Genomic DNA, 14,963 nt, shown 5'->3' with positions numbered 1-14,963 from the left:
TTTAGCAACACCAGCATTCTTTCCAAATCACAGCCAGAATGCTTTATCATGTCCCATATTAACATCAAACAATCTGTTTTCTTTCAGTTTGGAAATAATAATAACTATATGAATATGGCTGAGGCGAACAATGCGTTCTTCACTGCCAGTGAGGTAGGTGACTATCTTAATGTGTTTGTTCCTGTTTTTTGTGTTATTGAGATAATTTAATAGGCTTGAAGGGAAAAACAAAGTATCAAATTTATCTCTCTCTTATGTGGCACAAGGTAACGACTTTGGAGGAAAAACGAGAAAAGCTTATTGGAAAAGAAAACCTGATGAGTCTTTTATCACTTTTCTGTAGACTGTTACTAATGATAGTAACTTCATACAAATCTTTTGAATTTTAAAAAAATGCAAACAAAAAATAAATATATAAGAATGTATGTTAAAACACACACACACATACAGTGTTGGTATCTAAGCAGATAAGTGGTTACCTTTTTAGAAACCAGGCTAGAAGTGACTTTTAATGGAAACTGTTTTACCTTCACATATATCTAGGGATAATTAACTGTCATTAAGTTGCCATGGTTTGGGAAACCATGTGACAGAAGAGTATTATAGTTTCTTGGGGCTTGGGGTGATGTGAAATGAGTGTTGTAATTTGCTGCTAGATCCCCACAGCCTGTTACAGTACGTGGCAGTAGTAGGTGCTCAATAAATATTTATTGAATGAATGAATGAGTGGCTGGCATGCTCCAAGACTTGGTTGCAGCTGTGGAAACTGGGTGATGGAATCTAAATGCAGCACCTCATTGTCTCTGGGTCTGTCTTCAGTTTACGGGTGCAGATGAAACAAGCATCGTCTTCTTGCTGCTGTTTTTACTGCATTTCCTATTATTGATTTTGGACTGATGTTTGGTCTCATTGGCCTGCCCTCCAGAAAAACCTCAATCTTGATTAGATAAAAAATGGTTTCCTAAAAATGGTAGACTGTGTGAGATTTAAGATTTTAGAACAAGAACAAACAGAAGTGAAATTGACCCAAATGGAACATTTCCTCTTGCGGTTCATGTAATAAAAAGTCCTCATTTTCCAGATACATTCAAATACAGGAAACTGAACTAGCTTGACCCCAGAGAATGAAAATAATAATGGCTTCATAAATGATCTTGGTAAAGGGAGGCAAGTGTTATGAAAGAAATTAACTTTGAGAAATGATTAGAATAAATGGGGAATCAAGAATTAAGGGTATTCCTAGATTAATCACTTTTATAGTGACCATCATCTCTCTAACCAAGAAGACAGCTTAGATAAGGGAATATTGTTTGGCACTGGCTGCTGTGTTGTTTGTGATAATGAACACAAACCCCATCTGTAAGGACAACATGATGTTTCATTCTGTAGGATTTTTTTTCCCTACATTTGAATCAAACATTGATGAAAGCTCTACTGCCAGCAGCTGTTCAGAGACAATTTAATTCCAGCTGTGATAATTCACCGTGTCAGACATTGGCTGTTATATGTTGATACAACAGTTCTCCAGATTTGCATTTTTATCAAAAGGAACAAATGTTTTGAACATTTCAGTACAGATGGTATTTAACCATGTACATACTACTTTAACATGTTCAAGGTAAACATTGAAAAGTCAATATCTGTAAAAAATAATCGCATAAACTCTAAATGATTAATCTAATATTGGTCAGATGGCACAGTTACCAAAGTCAGTGTGTCTTTTTGTTGTTGTTGTTGACGCCATGTATGGTTATTTTTTTATAATCTTAGATATCCAGCATTTTGGATTCCTTTCTTCTGAAAGGAAAGCTTAACTTTAATATATTATCTGTCATTAAAGGTAGTTTAACATTTTAACGTTTTCTTGGTTATTTCATTGGATTATTATATTAGGTTAGGATATTGTAATATCCTAAATTGAAATTAATTTGTCGTTAAAAAAATTACACCATAGGGACATATTGCATATGACATCTCTCTCTGTTCCTTAACAAAAATAAAAACCTTCCTAATTGCCTAATTGTGACTGCTTAGCATAGACATGTTTTATGTTAGTTTTGGAAGTAATCTTATGTAATGATTTTTCTGTACATCTTTTCTTGAACAAAAAAGCCCAAGTAAATGTTAATGTTACATTATAGCATGTGCCTAATTTCCCAGTCACTGCATTAAAAGTAAATTTACTTGTTTTTTTTTTTTTTTAACATTTTAATGAGTGTAAACTAATTCAGGAAGACTTTAGGTTTGCATGCTGTAAAGTCTAAATTGTGCCTGAAACCAATTCCCTTCTCATGGATATTGTCCTGTAGATAACACTACAGGGACTAGGATACTCTTGAGTTTGAAATTCACACATTTGCTTTATGTTTTCTGTCTGTGTCATGATTACCCTGACCATTTTTAAAGTACTTTAAATATTTATTGAAATAATATTTCAAGTGTTAATTACAGTGGTAATGAAAACAGCCAAATGCCACATATCAAGAATGAGTGTTTATCCGTATTGTTAATGTGATATGTTAGATTTCATTAAGCAGTAATGGGGTAGCAAATGAGTCACAAATTACAGTTGCATCTGTTACTAGACCACATTAGTGCCAAAATAACGGCAAATGCAACCATAGGGTTATGTTCATTAGCCAACCACGTTTGTGGCCAATTCATCCCTTTGTGTTTGGGAACTAGGGGTTCCACAGTTAGAAACTGACAGCTTTTGGGGTCATTATTAGAATGCATGTGTCAGAAAATCCAATATTTTAGTCTAGCATTCCAGTGTATTATTCTGCTATGATGTTTTGCATATATTGAGCCTGCTAAGAACCTCAAGATGTTCAGTTGTCCCACCATAGACTGCCATAGCTCGTGACCTCTTTTTTTCTAGTGAGATACAAATAACATTTGACAGGTTCTATATGTAAGAAATGTGTTTTGTTGCTTTTTTTTTTCTTGAGTTTTTCTTTTCTCTCAAGTGGTCATTACGTTATATCATGATTGATAGCTTGAAGAATGATGATTTTCAGCACTTAATTAGTCCTCTTAACTGTTAATAGCAGACTCAAATTATCTTGCACCAGTTCATTCTTTCAAATACTATTAATAATAAATGAACTATAAATTTGACCCTCTGAGCTAGGAATAAAAAATACGAGTAGTCCCCCAAACCCTTCACCTGACCAAAGAAAAAAAAAAAAGAAAAAAATAGAGAAAAAGAAAAAGAAACAAAAAAACCCAAAAACCTAGACCTTGCCACTCCCTCAGAACCTCTCGCCAAAAAAAATGCCCCCCAAAATGCTTAGTGTGGTTGGGTAGAGCAACCCTGATTTATATCACAAGGCCCTATTTTAAAACACTGCCTTTAAGAATCTCAGTATCAGTGAAGAAAAACAATGCATTAAGACTTATTTAGGTCTTGAGATGTAATACTTGTCTAAGTAGGTGAACAGCATCAAATCTAGTTAGTATTTCTATATCAATATAGCTCTATGCTTTCTAGATCATCTTTAAAAAGTAGAAGACTGGTAGAAAATGTTCAGATAAATGCATATTAAAATGTTCATGTAAAAGAAAATAACCCTCCTTATAGTTTAAATAAAAGCGCTGGCATCTTTTAATATGAGCTGTGATAATCCCTATATAAAACATTGTATTACACATAGTAACAATTTCCATAGAAGTAGTCACTGCACTTGGGAATATACCAATGAGGAAATTAAAAAAGCAGACCACAAATTTAATATTACTTGTTTTATATGTTGTGGCAGAAAGTAAATATATGTAATGTTCACTTCTGGATTAATGTGTGTGTGTGTGTGTGTGTGCGCGCGCATGCCACAAAATCATCAGCATTTTATAAAGCATGTGCGTAGTGTCAGCGGTTTGAGCTGTTTCACTAACATATCAATAAAGTAGCAATTTGTTATATGCTCCAACTAACAACAAAGACAGATGTTGCTAATTAAGTAGGCATTAAAAAACTGTTAATAGTGATACTCCATTAAAACCATATGATAATGAGACTTAAATCTTTAATCAGAATGATCAGCAAAACTTTATATACGGAAATCTGTGTTTAAGATGTTTTCATTTGAGAAATAAATATTTGGCTTAGATATGTATGTAGTGTTTTCATGCAATGTCTTTCTCTTTCCCTCCCAGGAGGAATAAGATATAGGAACAGAATATGAAGATATCTATATTTTGTTTCCTTTTAGCAGACATTCCATACACCAAGCCTTGGGGACGAGGAATTCGAAATTCCGCCAATCACACCTCCTCCAGAGTCAGACCCTGCCCTAGGCATGCCGGATGTACTGCTACCCTTTCAAGCCCTCAGCGATCCATTGCCTTCCCAGGGAAGTGAATTCACACCCCAGTTTCCCCCTCAAAGCCTGGATCTCCCTTCCATTACAATCTCAAGAAATCTCGTGGAACAAGATGGCGTACTTCATAGCAGTGGGTTACATATGGTAGGCCCCACATTTATTACTTAAATTATTTTTTATCATTTGCACAAATCATGGTAAAGATCTGAGAGTCCATGTTCTGAAACGTGCTCTTGCCTGTTCCTAGTGGATTGATCCTAGTGCTATTTACATGCAGGTACTGGATCGCTGCCTGGTATTGAACAAAAGGATATTGGGTTGGTTGATAGTAACCAAAAAGAAGATGATCCAAAAAGATTCTGGTGATTTAAAATGATTTTTTTTTAAAGTCCAATTCATTGGTCTGAAAGTAGCCAATCTTGCCTTGCTGTTGGTTTAACACAAAGGTGTGCTTGAGTTGAAAGTTTGCCCAGTCAAAATTTTAGAAATGGAAGTCCTTATCAGGTGCCTAGGTCTTTTGAATTTTTAGAATTATAATGCTTACGATACATGATTTACTCTTACTGCAAATGAAATACCAAACTGAGATACCAAAAAAGGGAAAAAGTATAATTGCTTATACCCAGCAGAGAAAAATATAGAACAAGCGATTGTGTGAAATACACCTAATTATGTTGTTTATTGTCATAAACATCGAATAAGGCACTCCAGAGAGCCAAGGTAACTAATGCAATAATTTTGGTTCTATTTTTCTTAGTGTGCAATTAGAGTCAGCAATCACTAGAGTAAATCTGCTTAAGTATTTTAAACTCTTCTGCTGGGATTTTTCTTTTTTTTTCCCATCATAGCATATAATGCATTTGCGTCCATCTAGGTGAGGTACTAAGTCGACATTTTTAAAACAAGATTAATAGTTTATAGGGCTTTTTAAAAAAACCCTGATAAAAAGAAACAGATGTGTTGGTAAAACAAAAAACAAATCCTCTTGCTTGTTTACATATTTCTCTGCACATTAGGACCGTGCCAGTGATGTTTATTGGTTTCATTGTTAATTCTCTAGATAACAACATATGATTGCAAAATATGTAGTGGATTAGTGGTGCAAAGATTCAATGTGCTCTCTGAAATATAAGATTACTTTCCCAAATAGGATTGCAGCAACATAATTTTCTTTGCCTGTGATCTTTTGTGTTTGAGCTGAACATCGGGGTTTTTATTTTGTACTTTTTTTGTTGTTGTCAGAAAAGAATTCAGTGAACAGTCAGGAAATAGTCATTAAGTATTCATAAACGTTACTCCACATCACAAATAATTGTTTCCTGGGGACTTTCTTATATTTTTTACCTTTGACAGTGGAATGGAGGGTTCTATTCTCTGTTTCTCCACAGCCAGGCTTACAGTGTTTTGCTAAGAAAATAATAAAAATAAAATGGGTGTGTTTAGTCACCAAGGAAGTTTGCCAGGGTTCACCGTCATTCATAGATGCTCTGTGAGGCTTGTTTAAGTTGCAGAAATAGTTAAATGTATGTTAAAATGTGTACTTTATTAAATCGGTAAATATTTATTAATAATATAAGAATCTGCCTTTAAATTAAACATCTGATGAATTACCTTGCCTTAAAGCTATAAAACTGTTATTGCTGCCATAAAAAAGTGTAAAGGAGGCATTTTGACTATGAAATTTCATTTCATGGTCAATTGAATTTACTATATTGGAAAGAACTAAAGATGGAATCATAAAATAATTATGATGTTCACATACACTTAAAGAACAATGCTTTCACGGACTGGTGTTGGGAAAGAGGACTCAATGTTTAATGCTTCTTTTGTAATGTATGGCTAATCACTAAAGCAGTTGAATTATTTCATTGATTTTTAAAAGTATAGGTACTTTAGCTAAGTGCAGGCTGTTGTCATGGTATTTACATGGACCTCCTCACATTTATTGGTGCCTTTTTGAAGTTTTGCTGAACCTGAGTGATATTTATTTTGGCTTGAAACAAACTAATCTTGTTGAAAATTCTAGTAGAATTTCACCTTGAAGAAATGTCATGGGGTTTTAAATCACAAATGTTGGAAAAAATAAAAGTACTGGGACAGAATTATGATGAATACAATGTGTCGTTGGTTTTGTTCTATGTACTACCTGACATGTTCACCTATAAACTTGAATTCAGAATCGCCAGAGGCATGGTTAAAAATTGGTTATGTCAAGGTTCTTCTATATCTCCCTCCCGGTACTGAGTTGGCTTGCTACATCATAACACTCCACAGAAGCGTCCTCAGAGATTTCCCTTAGGAAGGTCACCAGAAAAATAATAAATAATACTTTATACATCACGCATTCAGCTTCTGAGTGTGTGTTGGATATTTCATACCTTATGCAAGTAAGAAGTTTTATTATCCAAATGAATATGGCTGTCTGTTAAGGATTGCCATGGTGAATGAAGACTATCATATAAGAAGAAAAGCCAGCTTGTTGATGTTGTATTGAACCAGCTTTTCTTCAGAGCTTCATCGGTTTTCCTTTAGAAAGAGTGACAGTTTGTCACATTACTGATTAGCTGCATTATTGTTGGCACCAAGCACAACATGTTTATCTTCCTTAAATTTATGCCATTATATTTAAAAACAGAAGGCAGGAACAAAAAAGGGGGATTAAAAAGAGTCCAGTGATTAGCATTCACATTTCAAAATATGCAAATAATGCCCCAGTATTCAAAAGCGAATTGCTGAAAAATTGAATGTCGATGCATTTGTGACTTCAAAGAACAACCTTGATTTGCTTGTCGTGAATACGTGTATCTTAAAACAGGATGCGGTTGGCAAGTCAAAATCAACAGTATATTTTGGTTAAAAATTTGTCACCTCTAAGCGTTATTGTCAGTTCAGCTGATCATCTGGAAATTGTTTTAATCCACAAAAGATTGCAATTCTAAAAATCTACAATGTGCGTTCCAAAGAGTTGTGTGTGTGTGTTTTTTTTAACACCTCTCTATAATCTACCCGGCCTGCTGAGTAGCATTGACATCAGTAGTACATCAATTTCAGAAAGTGGATTATTTTTACTAGACAGCTATTGTGACATATTGGGTCAGTCATAAATGAAAGATATTCATGCAAGCATGCAATACTTGTAATGAAGTCTCACTCTGACCTTCTGTATGATTGATTCTGTAATTTAGTTTTCTCAGGCAGTGCCTGAAATGAAATGAAATCATGTTGAACAAGTTTTGAATACCCACAGTGCACCAGGAGAAGAAAAATCTGCAGCCCTAGAGGCTTGAGAGAGAGCAGATGAACGATTTATCTCTATGCTATTATAGCCTTTGCCAGCATTCAACATTTCTTTTTTTTTCTTATTTGGCTTAAGTACTTAATTCTGCAGGTAGCTGTAAATGGGAAAATAAAATGCTGTTCAGATTTAAAATGACAGGACAGGAGTATGTGCAGGGGACTGATAAAATATCTTGAATAGAACTGACCTTTCATGTAGCTGAAAGTTACTGGGGGATTCATCCTCATAATTACCATATAGATTATTTTTATTTCTTTCCTGCAATGAAACATTTCAGAGAGCAGTAGTGCTGATTGAATGAAAATTGAACTTGTTAACATTCTTTTCAGCTTAGCCTGTTGTACATAACAGAAGGTTAGCTTTGATGAATTTCAAAATTCTCTTTGATATCTAAGAAACAGACAGTAAAATAATTGTCTCTGGTCTGATATTTTGTATGCCCCCCAAAAGAGAATTTATAAAACACACTGATAATTCACATACTTTTCTTCATATATTATATTTCCATATTTAGAGGACTGACATTTTCTGTTTGATACTGCCTTGGATTTAATTGTGATCACACATATTTACAGAAAATGCTATAGTGGTGCTCTAGCAATATCAAATGGAGTATTAGAAAATTGAAAAAGATGGAAGTAAGAAAAGTGTTTGAATATGGTAGTATTCGTACCTGTTAAAGGGAAGAGAAAAAGAGAGGAAAAGGTCCTATAGGAGACACTTATGCAGAGAAGAAAATTATGAGCTTTTAAAATATTCATAAGACTCTTAAGTCATAATCCAGACAGATATCATTTCTGATAGAAAAATGACAATTTATCAGAATATTACATCTAAAATTACCAAGCTTATTTTAGAAGTTTTTATACCATCATTTGGCATGACTCTAATTTTGAAGCTGAATTATTATATTTGTTTATAAGAAAATGACTTTCATGCCATTTTTATACTTCAAAAAATCTTACATTAAAAGAAATAGTAGACTTTCAATTAATGCATTGTTTTTAGCAATGTTGCTTTAATGTGTTACAGATAAAGCAGTTATTTCATGGGTCATTAATGTGTTTAATGCATGGAACGTTCTATTAAAACAAGCCCTTATTATTGTTATGAACACGTTCATTGCCATTGTCAATAGAGGCTGCGGAGCTAAAGTCCACAGGATGATGACTATTTAGCCATGGGGGGACAAGCAATTTCTCATACAAATTGAATGCTTACGAATTTGTCTTACAGATTGAATAACTTTGGTCAAGTTATGGTCAAAAGCTATTTTTCTATAAATTAACGATATAAAAGTCACAACTTATATAGGCAAAAATACACATTGAATGGAATAAGACCTATCTGCGTGAAGTCTAAATTAAAAACTGAAACCATATATTAACCTTCAACGAATATTTACTGAGCACCTACTAAGTGCTGTATATCTTTTTCTTTTTTTAATTTTACATATTTTTTAGAGAGAGGATCTCACTCTGTCACTCAGGCTGAGGTACAGTGGTGTGATCATAGCTCATTGCAGTCTCGATCTCCTGTGTTCAAGTGATCCTCAGTTTCCTGAGTAGCTGGGACTACAGTGTGTGCCACCATGTCCAGCTAGTTTTTAAAATTTTTTCTAGAGACAGGGCCTTGCTGTCAGTTGACCAAACTGGTCTTGAACTCCTGGCTTCCAGCTGTTTTCCTGTCTTGGCCTCCCAAAGTGCTGTGATTAGAGGCATGAGCCACTGTACCTGGCCTGTTTTTAATCATTAGAGCTTGATTATACTGTTTGTGAAATTGTTTTGTGTTTCTTTTTTCTTTTTTTGACTACCAGTGTCCCCTCAACGAATTACAGAGATTCAGTCTGACTGCTGCCTGAAAGAAGCTTATTGTCAAAAGCCAACTTTAATTTAGCTATTACTATACCTTGACAATTGTCTGCCAAAAATACCCAGGCCACAGACACTTTTACAAGTTGCCTTCTTTGTAGAGCCTTGTACCATACTGGGCTTAAAATAAATATTCTTTATTCTTGTCCTGTGCATACTACTGACTCTAAACAGATAGGAATTGTCTTTAGGGCTGAGTTAACCTGAGGATCATCTGTCAAAGTAGGACTGTGTTCCAAACTTACACTAAACCTAATTAACCCTTGTGCAGTGTGATACATGATTACTTGTTTGGTTTATAACATTTAAAGGAAAGTGGTATGAGAAAGCTGGTCGTGGTTTACTTCCCTGTATCTTCTTTTTAACATAGATCATCTATAGTTAAGTACTGTAGTACTTAGCGATGGTTCAGAGACAGCAAAGACACCCTTTTACAGCACTCAGATTCCCACGTAAAACTGACATGATGGCTCAAATATTTTTTGGAGAAGTGAGAATTACTCTGTATACCATTACCCCTGTTCCTTTTATTCACAGCCCTTGTCGTCCTTTGCAATGGTTTCCTTTGCTTGCTTTCCACTTGTCTCCTCCTTACCAGATAGAAGCTCTAGGAAGGCAAATGCTCCTTGGGTCTGTTTGGTGTCATCCCTGGGCCTGGAATATACTTGGCTCTCAATAAATATTTCATTTGTTTAATATATAAATGAATAAAAGGAGAATGAAAGGATATTTACTTGTTATTAAGAGCATACTTACACTGCTAAGTTAAAATGGAGGGGAGGAGGCTTAAAGTATCAACAGCTATGAAAGTGGAATTGCTCTTTAACATGTCAATTTAGAACTGAATAAAATAAGCGTGGAGCTGTCCCTTTGGTAAAACAAAAGCAGTTACAGGTACATGAGTAAATTACCATTAAGTGTTCATAATAAACTCTTGAAAATTTTATTTTGCCAATAAACTATTAATTAACTTTAGGGAACACTGTTTTTTACAAAACTTTCATGGGTAGGTATGTCTGATTACAACCCTGAGAGTAGTTGTTAAGTAAAAATGATCTATTTCAGTGTAGATATTTTGATGAATATAAAGGTTGTGGCACGCAGGTCTGTAATTATCATTGGTATGCATTTGGCATGACTGTGTCAGGGTTCATTGGAGTTACAAACGTAGAAGTTATGCGTAACTATTTGATCGTTGTTAATTTGGAAATAAAATTTTAACATTGCTATAGGACATAACTAAATAATTGAACATAAAATTACTGGCCTGCATTTCCTATTTGCAGTTAACTCTGATATTTATGAATACAAAGTAATTTTTATTGCTGATAATTATTTAATTACTTCATTTCTCCAGACATATTGATTAAAAAACTGGCACAGTGAAAATATATTTAGTCACACTCTAATATATTTGGGTTAGTTGCTTCTTAATTGGATGTTATGCTCTATTTTGAAAACCTAATATTGGATCGTTATGGAGAATATTTATGTGCAAGTATAGATAGAAGATGCATTGAACATATTTGCATATTAGAATTTAAAAAATTTTTAATGATGAAATCAACCCAAGTGGAAGTAAGTACCATTGTAATAAGTATAAACAGGTAATATAGAATAATAATGTATAATGTTTAAAATAAAATGTCAATGTGAAAGCTTGTATCTTAGATTTGCAAAAAGAAACAAAACAAAGCAAGACCATAGTATGTATAACTATGTACTACTAAGTGTGCAGCACAAAGATAAATGTGGCACTGCTCCCGGCCTGAAAAAATGAGTGAAAAAGATTTAAATATGTAGAGTTTTCTCTTTTAAGGAAATTAGAGCAAGTTTTATCCATTCTCTTCTCATATCCTCCTACCCTAAGACATACCTTCATATGAAGTACAAACACGATATTATAACATAGTGATTTACACAGTAAGGAAGTTTTTCACCTTTCAATTCTCTTTTAATCTTGATTAAGTCCAGGAGAAAGACTCCGTTTGGGGCTAATTAAGTCTTTCACACCTTTCTTTTAGCCTTCTTAAGTTAAGGAAAGCAGAGCTCAGGCCCAGAGCCTTAGGCAGGCCCCAGTATCCACACTGACTATAACAGTATTATTTTCTTTTCCTGGTGTTTATTTGACATTCCACTGGCCATGAGTGATTTTAATTTTTCATTTATGTTAGTGATCTAAAGTTTCCTTATTAATATAACATTATTCAAATTTTAACCATTCACTCAAATGATTAATGTTCAATAATAGACTGGGTTTCAGGCAATTTAAGAAAATGAGGGATTGCTACCCAAAATATCCATTCATTGGATTTTTCCTGTTTAAAAAAGACAAAGAGCCTCTTTCATCAGGTGGAGAGAGAGGCGAGCCTCAGCCAAGCACTCCCCTACCCACACCAAGACATACAGAAACCAGAAGGCTTTGTTGAACACCACAGGCATGAATCATACAGGCCAATAGATAGAAGGCAGTGCCCCTCCTATTAGTGAGAGCATTTTATGAGATCCATGGCCCACCCATTCTGAGTGAACTTCTGTGACTGCAAAAATTAATCTTTGGGTATTCTTCGAGACACAGATTGAGGTGATAGGCTGTACATTTATATTTAAACTAAATAGAAATGTCCGCAATTGATTTAGATGGGTTGGTTGCCTATGAGGTATGGTCAGTTAATATTTATTGCAATGAATAGTCCCACTAGGTATATACTATGCTTTAAACTTCCAATGGCAGCCTTCTACACTGTGAATAATAATCTAGACTTCCTAACCCAGACAATAAACCTTGTTGCTTTATAGCCATGACTTGCTGTTCCAACCTCATAGCCGGCCATGCTCTTCCTGGCCCAGTCACACTGGACTGTCATTTCCTTATTGGTGGTATGTTTGCCCTTGCCCCAGGTTTGGGTACATGTTCATCTCTGTCTGGGATGCCTTGGCTTGGTTAGCTTCTACTTCCCTTTATACCTCAGCATAGTAGGTCATCTCCTTGGGGAAGTATCCCATGATTTCCCCACCTTACACAATTAGGCCAATCTCTCCAAGCCTATTGTGTTTCACCCTTTACCTTGCCTACCCTGCACCCAGCTTTCCTGTCCACCTTTTCATTTCTCAAGGATGTCAAGTTCTCTCCCACTTCAGACCTTGCACATGCTGTTCCCTCTGCATGGAACATACTTTTTCCTTCACTTCACAGTTGGCTTCTCCTCATCCTTCAGCATCAGCTCAAATGCCATCTTTTTTGAGAGGCCTTTCCTATTGACCCAATTAAATGTAGCCATCCTTCCCCAATAACTCTTTTTTGTATAACCTATTTATTTTCTTCCCAATATTCATCAAAATTGGAATCTTGCTTATGTGGATGATTTCTATTTTTAGGAACAGAACATAAGCTTTGAACATTCACTACCTGCCTCCCCTAAGAAGATGATTTTTATGATATTTTAGGTCTAATACAGTAGTTTGCAAATGAAGGGGATTTTGACATTTGCCAATGTTTGGATACATTTTGGTTGTCACAACCTGGTAGGGCAGGGATGGCTGCTGGTATCTAGTGGGTAGAGGCCAGAGATGCTGCTAAATATTCTATGATGTACAGAATATCCCTCCCCCAACAAAGGATCATCCAGACCAAAATGTCAGTACCACTCAGGTTGAGAAACTCTTATCTAATATTGCCAATTAGAAGACAAAACAAGACAAGAAAGAGAGAATGAGTTTTTCCCAAATACTGAGAAATTTAGGAAATGATATAAAGGAAGATTACATATAAAATGTAATTGTGAAAGGAGTTGAAAAAGCTACCAGCATTCAACTCTTACTGTTGGTTATGATAGTGGGCAATCTCTTATAACCCAGTAGCTGCTTTGCCTTTAAATGATCACTGGTAAATCTTTCAGGACTTAGTTTTTCTAAGTGAGAAGTAATATTAACAAAAGCACATTAAATTTCTCTGGGCTATATTCATGGTTATACATTTCCTTATTGTGTCACTACTACTGGGAAAAATTGTGAGCAATTTTGGTGGGAGTATATAAAAATTATTCTGGCCTACACTTTGTTGTAGTAAATTTGTTCATCCATTCAGGATTTTGTTTAATGTGTAAAATAATCACATGGTAATTTCCTAGTTCTTGAAGATATAAGGTTTGATATATTGCCTTCTCTGGCCTGATACATAGTAGGTGCTCAATAAATACTTTTATACTGAGCTGACATCTTTCTCTTCTTATGTGGTAGTCCTAAGATCGAGGGTAACATCTTTTAAAGGTTACTTTTATGGAAAGTGATTGGAGCTGTTGAGGATCCTCAAGTTCCCCAAGGCAGTTGTTAATAATTGGTGGCCCTAAAGGAGCTTGAATTTCCAAAGAGACACTTTAGCCATTGATCTTCTTATACTATAATCTTCACTCATAGGAAGTTATTATCGACTAACTGTGAACCATGGTGAGTGGTAGCACATTTTGATGCATCAATTATGTGGGTCAGAGGTTACTTTAAAAATAGTCTAGAGGTCCTTGGTATCTTGTCCAGTGGGAGATGGCATATTTTTGGATCTGAAGACTATGTGATGATTCTAAGTTTTGGCAAAACCTTGGCCCCACCACCAGTACTCTTCAGGAATGGTTTCCATACTGTCACCCTGCAAAAGAACCTTGGTTTTGTTTTGTTTTTGTAATGAAATATTATGAGGAACCTCAATTTATAAAACAAATGGAAAAGGAGTTGATTTTGTTAAAAGAGGATGATGGCAGTGAAGATCCCAGAGTCTCATTCATCTCTCTCTGCCAGGACACACCTCTACCATGAAGATACCATGGCTCTCTAGGGCCCAGGTTTTCTGTCAAGCATTCACCAGCTAGCCTGGGGGCCTGGGGAATCATTCTTATGTGTCTAAGAATGAGTATAGTACTAGTATCTAATGCAGAAAGCAATCTAGGGGATTAAATTAGAAAGTGCATATTAGGCTTAGCACAAATGCTGGCGCATAGTAATAAACGCACAGTAAAACTTCCTTTTTAGTACGGTAAACCTTGGCTGTCCATCAGCAGGAGCTCCCCAGCAGCAAGATCCATAATAAAGGTGTAAATTGCAGATGGAATTCAGGAAGGGCTGCTGAAGCCGAGGAGACACGCTTCTTGGCCTTGTGTTTGGCCATGAGAGCCATCTAAAAAATGCTCTGGGTGTGGGGTGAGTCAGTCGAGCACCTATATGTGCAGATTTTCATAGGCATTGGAGCAAAGAGAGCAAAGTAATTCTCTGCTAGTGAGAACACTGCAGAAATCAGATGATCACATTCCATGGCCATACCAGTTAACTAATTTAGTATTATGCAGTCAGAATTAAAATACTTCATTTAAATGTGCCCTGGAATTTGCCTATGGATACTTTAAAACATCTAGATTTAAATAAGATGGAAAGATTTTTAAAAAGCATTCTGGGTTGGGTGCGGTGCCTCATGCCTGTAATCCC

At 35.3% G+C, this 14,963-nt stretch overlaps 1 protein-coding gene across 1 annotated transcript in view; it reads left to right on the top strand.

Annotated features, from left to right (window-relative positions):
• TOX3 (TOX high mobility group box family member 3) overlaps nucleotides 1-14,963 on the top strand; it is a 107,868-nt gene that overhangs the window by 77,696 nt on the left and 15,209 nt on the right. Inside the window, exons 2-3 of the mRNA XM_025370595.1 lie at nucleotides 88-153; nucleotides 4,212-4,466. Coding sequence (XP_025226380.1) covers nucleotides 88-153; nucleotides 4,212-4,466 — 321 coding nt within the window. The remainder of the gene's footprint in view (nucleotides 1-87; nucleotides 154-4,211; nucleotides 4,467-14,963) is intronic.

Source organism: Theropithecus gelada, chromosome 20 (genome assembly GCF_003255815.1).
Source record: "Theropithecus gelada isolate Dixy chromosome 20, Tgel_1.0, whole genome shotgun sequence".
In the NCBI taxonomy this organism is placed as follows: domain Eukaryota; kingdom Metazoa; phylum Chordata; class Mammalia; order Primates; family Cercopithecidae; genus Theropithecus; species Theropithecus gelada.
The sequence above is the reverse complement of the archived record's forward strand: the minus strand, read 5'-3'. Positions and strand labels throughout refer to the sequence as shown.